Source organism: Ornithorhynchus anatinus, chromosome 5 (assembly GCF_004115215.2).
Source record: "Ornithorhynchus anatinus isolate Pmale09 chromosome 5, mOrnAna1.pri.v4, whole genome shotgun sequence".
Lineage (NCBI taxonomy): Eukaryota > Metazoa > Chordata > Mammalia > Monotremata > Ornithorhynchidae > Ornithorhynchus > Ornithorhynchus anatinus.
This window is the reverse complement of record NC_041732.1, coordinates 34,506,430-34,514,341: the sequence shown is the minus strand read 5'-3', so window position 1 is coordinate 34,514,341 and position 7,912 is coordinate 34,506,430. Positions and strand designations below refer to the sequence as shown.

The 7,912-nt window shown below is 56.5% G+C and overlaps 1 protein-coding gene across 1 annotated transcript in view; it reads right to left on the bottom strand.

Moving 5' to 3' along the window:
* Positions 1–443: 443 nt before the first annotated feature.
* LZTS1 (leucine zipper tumor suppressor 1) overlaps positions 444–7,912 on the bottom strand; it is a 50,571-nt gene continuing 43,102 nt past the window's right edge. Inside the window, exons 3-4 of the mRNA XM_029066631.1 lie at positions 4,801–5,646; positions 444–3,157 (exon numbers count right to left, since the gene is read on the bottom strand). Coding sequence (XP_028922464.1) covers positions 2,498–3,157; positions 4,801–5,646 — 1,506 coding nt within the window. The 3' untranslated portion in view covers positions 444–2,497. The remainder of the gene's footprint in view (positions 3,158–4,800; positions 5,647–7,912) is intronic.

Sequence of the window (7,912 nt, the reverse complement as noted above, 5' to 3'; positions counted from 1 at the left end):
TTCCAGGTGCCATTGATGGGAGAGGGACTATGTTAGTCTGGGCAGCAGTGGGGAATACCGAGATCGACTGGGCAGCCATGCCCATTGTGGAGACAGTGTCCGGCACCAGAGACACAGAGGCGTGGAGAGGTCCTGGGAACAGGAGTCCCTTTTCTGAGTCTTGGGGAGAAAGGCAAGTTTTGAGGTCCAGAGAAGAGGCTGAGGAGAGTGGCAGGAGAGAAAGTTCTCTGGATGCACCGGCCTCACACCTAACCTTCTCCTCCTCCTCCATACCAGGGGACCTAAATCCAAACTCCCCAGTTTCATGCTGACTCTAAGAACATTTCTCTGGGTAGCAACTAGGCATCCACAGATTTGAAAATAGTCGGCTGCCACAGGGTAGCAGCTGTAGTCAGAGGCAAAAATAGAGCTCTGAGCAGTCTGGCTGCCTGGAAGGTCTGCTGTTTGCTTCTGGGAACCTGAAGAAAGTGACAAGGGTGTAGGGGGGGTGAATAAGTGAGTCAAGATGCCCGGAAACTCCTGCTCCTCAACCCGCAGATTGGCTCATCTTCGTTATCGCTACATCCCCGACCATACTCCTTGAGCTGCATTCTACCCCACCTAACCCGGTTCCTAAAACTGAGTCGAGACACGTTCCTGAAGCCGCGGTGCCTAGGGTGATCTAGTGAAAGTCTGGCTTCTAGCAGGAATTCTCAACTTCTCTCCCATCCCCCTAATATCACAGAGGAAAGAGGATTCTGCTTAGCTCACCTGCTCTGGGTCTTATGTACCAAACTGCGGGTACCCTGAAGTCACTTGGGTTCAAGAAGGCAAACTCAAGTGGACCTTTAGGGCCAGTGGGGAGAGGAATTTAAGTTCAAAATTTCGTCAGGAACCCTGAGGGGCAATTTGCAGCACTGCATTAGAAATTTGTAAGTCACCTCCCTAAGCGCTCAGCTGGACGGGTAAATACTTGCGCAGTGAGACTGGTAAGAGTGATCTCAGCATGCATTTCCTACTAATGCCTTTGGTGGGTTTTTGGGCTGTCTGGAGAATTACTTGCTGATGCTTTGTGCACAAAGGGAGTATTAGGATGCAACATTATCCCCCCGCCTCATTGGAGCTGGTGTAAAGAATCCCTGCCCTTGGAGGAAAATCGTCTCCAGAGGGAGCAGGGCGGGTGAAAGATTGTAAAGGGCTGCTATGTTTCCGGAAGCTGCCTATATGTGGGCTCATCGCCTCTCTGTGCTAGTTGGGATCTGACAGTCACCCAGACTGGAAAGGGATGTGCTTGGAGTCACTGCTGAAGGAGGTGCCCAATTCACTCCGGGGACAGGAAACCTGAAGAATCATAGCTCTATAACCAGGATGTTAAGCGTATATAGGCTATAGACCAACCTCTGGGGAAAGTTTCCTACTCAAACATAAAAAAGAGAAGAGAAATGACACACCAGGTAGGATCTCTGCCCACCCAAGCCATCCAAGCAGAGTCAATGTGTATCTCTTGGTGGGAGGGAGGAGAGGACTACGTTACCCTGTTTGGAGGTCCAAGTGGGGACACCAGACTTGCCACTTATCTTCCCCATTCAGGTCCAAACCCTTTGGCATCCAAGGGAAGTCACCAAGGCCAAAGCTCACTATCCTCCTTGGCAGACCTTATCCCCAGTCTGATGGGCAGATGGGATGGAGGGGAGGTATCATGGAGGTGGGTGAATGGGGTGCGGGGTGGTGGGGTGGGGTTGGCACTCAAGGGTTGGCACCTGATTATGTATCTGCCAGAGAAGTGGCACTTCCTGGAGTAAATCTGTCTTCTTTTTTTTAGTTTTTTGGTCAGGAAAAAAAGGCTTTTCTCCCCGCACCTCGCTCCCTTTCCAAGGCCTGAGGGTCCGGTCCTGCCTCAGTGCTCTTTCTCTCTGCCTCCCCGAGCCGGTGGCCCAAGGCCCAAGGGGTAGCTGTGGTGCTGGAGTAGCCCTTTCCTGATGCTGCCTAGGCAGGCAATCCCCATGACTTTGGGAAACCCCCAGCTTGTCCTATCACTGGCCAGAATCGGTTCGGCTCCTTCCCAGTCCCAGAAGGGAATCGGAGATGTTGAATCTAGGAGAAAAGGCATTGATGGGAAGAGGAGGGCCAGAGGCTCCCAGGGGTGGGTGGTAGACTCTCTCTGTTCACTTACAGGGCACATGGGAACTCCCCGAGGTCCGAAGGTTTTGGAGAGTCTTTAGCTAAACTATCCCTGACCCCATCTCCTTTGGGGCAATAGGTCAGATGGCCCCATCTCCTTTGGGGCAATGGGTCAGATGACCCTCAGCCTTTGCAGAGGGGGCAGGGGTGGGCAGAGGAGAGGTCTCTCTTCTCAACACGGTATCTCCCTCCCCCTCTCCTTTCCCCATCACCTGAACCACGGCGGTCTTAACGCCAGCCAGCTGGCCCGTTGGGGGAATGTACAGTGCTGATCTGGCCCCTGCCCTCATCCCTCCCCCCGCGCCCCCGCAGTGAACGCCACCCCCATGTCCCCCCCTCAGATTTCAGTGGCTATGATGTCTTCGTAGGGGACGTCGGCACCTTCGATGTCGATCTCGAAGGGCTCGCCTCCGCCCTCTCCCCGTGCCAGCTGCTGCAGGGTCTTCTCCAGGCGCTGGTTGCGCTGGTACATGGCCAGGTAGCTCTGCTGCAGCTGCTTCTGGTAGTGGATCACCTGCTCCTTCTCCTCCTTCCACACCTGCCGCTCGTGGTGGAAGCCGGACGTCATCTGGTCGTGGCCCTGCCGTTCCTCCCTCAGCTCGGCCCGCAGCCTGTCGACCTCCCTCTGGAGGGCGGGGATCTCCTCCGGGAAGCCCCCCGGGCCCGGGAGCCGGTCCCGCCCCTCGTCCCGACGCTCCTGTTGGAGGGCTGCCTCGGCCCGCAGCTCCCGCTCGAGCAGGCTGACCTTGTCCCGCAGCAGCTCCGCCTCGTTCTTCTTGCGCTGCAGCTCGTTCTCGCACACCTCCAGCTCGAGGTCCTTGGTGCGCAGGGCACTCTCCAGGTCCTGGGTCTTCAGCTCCAGCCCCTCCAGCTTCCCCCGCATTTCCTTCAGCTGGGCCTTCAGGCTGAGGATCTCGTTGGTCTTGGTGGTGACCTCCAGCTGGGAGTCCTTCAGCTGCTGCTTCAAGAGGGAGATCTCGCCGGACTTTTGACACACCTGGCGTGGGGGAGGGAGGCACAGGGCGGGGTTTAGGCGGGGAGAGTCGGGGATGGGAAAGAGGCACGGAGGTGTGGTGAAGGGAGCTGCTAGGACCCAGGAAATAGGGGAGAAGGGAAGTTTCAGCTGGAGAACAGTCTCTGCAAGGCTCTGAGCTACTGAGAGCAGCAAGCTTATCCTGAATAGCTGCCCGGGAGGTCGGGGTGGTCCTGCTGCCATGACAGCGGGGATCCGGGGAAGGACGCAATCCCTCTGGGGAATTCCAATGGGGCTTCCTCCCTTGGGAAAGGGGGGAAAAGATCAGATGAACCTCTCACCAAGGTGTTTCTTTGGTGAGTGGTCCCCTTGTGGGATCCTCCTCAACACCTGCTAAAACTAGGGGAGGGGATCGGGTGTCCACTGCCTCACGGGCCTCTGCTGACCCACCCGTACAGATGCAGGGAATGCGAGGTACCATAAGAAAACATCACGGGGGGATCTTTTTGAGGAATCCACAGGACCTACAGGGGGTCCCTCTGATGAAGCCCTTCTCTCTGGAGCTGTTTCTCCTCCCAAATCCCTGTGGACAAGGGTGCTGCTTTCCAGCTACAAGATTCTGTTGCAGGAACTGAGGGAGGGGGAGATTGGGCATGGAAATAATAATGATGGTAAAATAAAACATCCCAGACAGAAAGGCATTCAGTGTTACATGAGTAACGGGAAGGGGATGGACCAGTCGCAAACCGGACAATCTGGTATGAAACCAGAGGAATGATTACCTTTGAGTAAAAGATAATAATGCAAATGAGGCATCTGGGCTAAGTTAACTTTTTTATGGTATCTGTTAAGCACTATGTGTCAAAGATAGTTCTAAGCACTGGGGAGGGGACAAATCCCTGTCCCACAAGGGGCTCCCAGTCTAAGTAGGAGGGAGAACAGGCATTTAATCCCCATTTTAGACTTGAGGAACTGAGGCAGTGAAGTGACTTGTCCAAGGTCACACAGCAGTCAGGTGGTGGAGCTGGGATTAGAACCCAGGTACTCTGACTCCCAGGCCTGTGCTCTCTCCTCTAGGCCATGCTGCTTCTCTCTCTCTCTCTTTTTTCACGGTATTTGCTAGCACTCACTATGTGCTGGGTACTGTTCTAAGCAGTAGGTTAGATACAAGGTAATCAGGTTGGACACAGTCCGTGTCCCACATGGGACTCACAGTCTTAGACCCCATTTTACAGATGAGGTAACTGAGGCATAGAGTAATGAAGCGACTGCCCAAGGTCACAAAGCAGACAAGTGGAAGAGTTGGAATTAGAACCCAGATCCTTCTGACTCCCAGACCCGTGCTCTAGCCACTAGGCCACGCTGCTTCCCTTCTCTGGCAGGGACTGGGCTGGGGGCAGAACTGGATCACCGCCCACCATGCCCAGCCCCTTGGGGTTTTAAAATTCTAGGATGACACGGGCTGCAGGGTAAGCTTGTTGTGGGAAGGGAATGTGTCTGTCTTTGTACTGTACTCTTCCAAATGCTTAATAAGTGCTCTGCACACAGTAAGCGCTCGATAAATACGACTGAATGAGTGAAGGAATGCTTGCCTTTTCCCAGAGAGGCAAAGGCCTCCCGACCCCCTGCCCCGTGCACGAACCTGCCCTCGTCCGGCCCCGCCTCACCTCCCACTGGGTCTCCTCCAGAGCCGGGCCCAAACTGGTCTTCTCCTTCTCGTACGATCTCAGCTTGGTCTCCAGCAGATCCCGCTCCTTCATGAGGGTCTGCAGCTCGTCCCGGAGCTGCTGCTTCTCCTGCTGCAGCTGGAGCACCTGGAGGTGCAGCACCTGCTGCGTGCGCTGGCTCTTCTGGGAGGCCTGCTTCAGCTTGTGGCTGCACTTCTGCTTCAGCCCCTCCAGCTCCTCCGTGCAGCGCCGCTGGGTCTCCTCGTAGGCCTGGCAGGAGGCCAGCTCCTTCTCCTCCAAGCTGCACTGCAGCTCCCGCAGCTCCCCCTCCCGCTCCAGGAGCTTCTGCTCCAGCTCCAGGATCGTGCACTCGTCCGTGGACAGCGGGGAGCGGACGCAGGAGGCGGCTCTGTCGGCGGCGGGGCGGCGGCTGCCCCCCTTCCCCGGATGGGTGATCTTGCTGCCCCCGTCGGAGAAGGACAGGGCCTTCAGGCTCATCATGTTGCTGTCCTGGAGGACCGCGCACTGGGTGATGTTGTGGGCGGAGCCCCCGAAGCGGTTCAGGGGCCCCGCCGGGGTGACCAGAGGATCCAGCTGGTAGCTGCTGCTGGTGCTGTGGGTGGGGAGGCTGGACATGGAGTTGCGGCCTGAGTCGGACAGGCCCCCGGAGTAGAGCGCGGGCTTCAGCTCCTGCTCTTTGGGCTTGTCCGGAGGAGGTGGAGGAGGAGGAGGGGGAGCGGGGTGCAGCTGGTGGTCGGCGCTCTCTGGGGAGGAGTGCAGGAGAGCCCCGCCTCGAGGCAAGACGGGTTTGAACGCTGTTGGCCTCACCACGCTCTTCTCTGAGCCCTGGGGTGGGAGAAGGGCCAAGTGAGCCAGCGCCCCTGGGTACACACCCGCCCTCCTCCCCCAGGACCAGGTGCCCGGCCAGTCCTGGGCACCCCCCACTGCCCCTGCCAGAGGGGGAATGACCCTCCCCAAGATCTTCCAGCTGAAAGGACAGGCGCGGCCGCAGCAGTTCCACCTTCAGATGTCCCAAGGGGACCTTTGATCCCCAGACAGCTGCTCAGGGATGCTGGTCGGCCATCGGCTCTGCCCGACCCTGCCCAGCCGTTGGCACTGCCCAGCCCTGCCCAGCCACTGACTCTGCCCAGCCTTGCCCTGTGGGAGAACGCTGGCCTGGGCCAGCCCCTGCTGGGAGGGGGTGCTTCCGAGCCTCTGAGGGGACCCAGTATGATCTGGGAGTCTTACTGGGTTCGGCTCATCTGTTCTGCCTGCCTGGACTCTGACTACCGGGAAAGAAGATATCCATGACTCACTACTCTCTTGGGCTGGTGGTTTTATTTGTTTTTTTTTAAACGGTTTTTAAGTGCTTACTCTGTGCCAGGCACTGTACTAAGCGCTGGGGTGGACAGAAGCTGATCAGGTTGGACACAGTCCCCGTTCAACAGGGTGCTCACCGTCTTGGTTCTCATTTTACCGATGAGATCACGGAGGCCCAGAAAAGTGAAGTGACTTGCCCAAGGTCACACGGCAGACAAGTGGGGGACCTGGGATTAGAAGTCAGGTCCTAGTGACTCCCAGGCCCCTGTTCTATCCACTGGGCCATACTGTGCCTCTGATCCCCTAAATGTCTAGACAAGTGAAGGCCAAAGCAGCCTCAACTGCAGCTTTCTTGCCTGGCCCTCCCAAACTGGTGGTCAGCACAGGGAACCCTTGGAGGCTCTCCCGCCCTTCTCCCAGTGCTCTCCCAGGCCGAGAGAGGTCAATCGGTGATATTGACTGAGCGCTTACTGTGTGCAGAGCACTGTACTAAGCATTTTAGAGAGTCCAATGGAGTTAAAAGGCACGATCCCTGCCCTCAAGAAGCTGACAGTCTAGCTCAGCCCTCACTGAATGCTCAGCCCCTGCCCGATCACGGGGAGAAATTAGCATTCCCGTTCCCTGCTCATAATGAGTTTACAGTCTAGAGGGGAAGACAGACATTCCTTCCTGGACAGCCAGGAAAGGGAGCAGGATCATTCCTAGGGCAGCATAAATCCCAGCTCCATCATGGAATCTCAGGGAAGCTCCGAGGAGGTCACTTTCCCAGGGTCGAGCCAAGAAAATAAATGAAGCAGGAATCCGGAAAGCCTCTGGGAGTGATCAGCCGGGCTTTCCCGTGGAAAAGGGAATGGGCTTTTTTTGCCGTTTACCACAGCGAGACCTGCTGAGGGGCCAGCAGAAACGAGGAAGCCTCATCACTAGGGGACTTATTAAGGAGGGGGCCATGAGAAGCTGAACCCAAAGACGTGTGACTCTGCCATTTGTTGCACTAAATCCCTTCACCCCCCTCACACAGCGGAAGGCGAGCAGATGCCCCTATACAAAGCTTGGGACACTGGGAAGATTGCGGTCACTGGGGCAGGGCGGCCAGTGTCGAGTCGAGGTGACCAGTAACGCCCTGCCCATGAGCTTTTACTGTTCTGTTTGATATGAATTGAGCTTGCTGTGTCCGTTTCCTGTGGGACTCTTCCAACCTCTCTGCTTCTCTACGGAAGCAGCATGGTGTAGTGGATACAGCAAGAGCCTGGGAATCAGAAGGTCATGGGCTCTAATCCCAGCTCTGCCACATGTCTACTGTGTGACCTTCGGCAAGTCACTTCACTTCTCTGTGCCTCAGTTCCCTCATCTGCAAAATGGGGATTAAGACTGCAAGCCCTATGTGGGACTGGGCCTGCATCCAACCTGATTAGCTTGTATCTAATCCAGTACTTAGTACAGTACTAATGTCAGTCTTCTCTCTGATCTCCCTTCCTCCTGTCTCTCCCCACTCCAGTCTATTCTTCATTCCACTGCCCGGATCATCTTCCTACAGAAATGCTCTGGGCATGCTACTCCCCTCCTCAAAAACCTCCAGTGGTTGCCTATCAACCTCCGATTGAAACAAAAACTCCTCACTCGGCTTCAAAGCTCTCCATCCCCTTGCCCCCTCCTACCTCACCTCCCTTCTCTCTTTCTAGTGCCCACCCCGCACGCTCCGCTCCTTTGCCGCCCACCTCCTCACCGTCCCCCGTTCTCGCCTATCCCGCCACTGACCTCTGGCCCCCGTCCTCCCGCTGTCCTGGAATGCCCT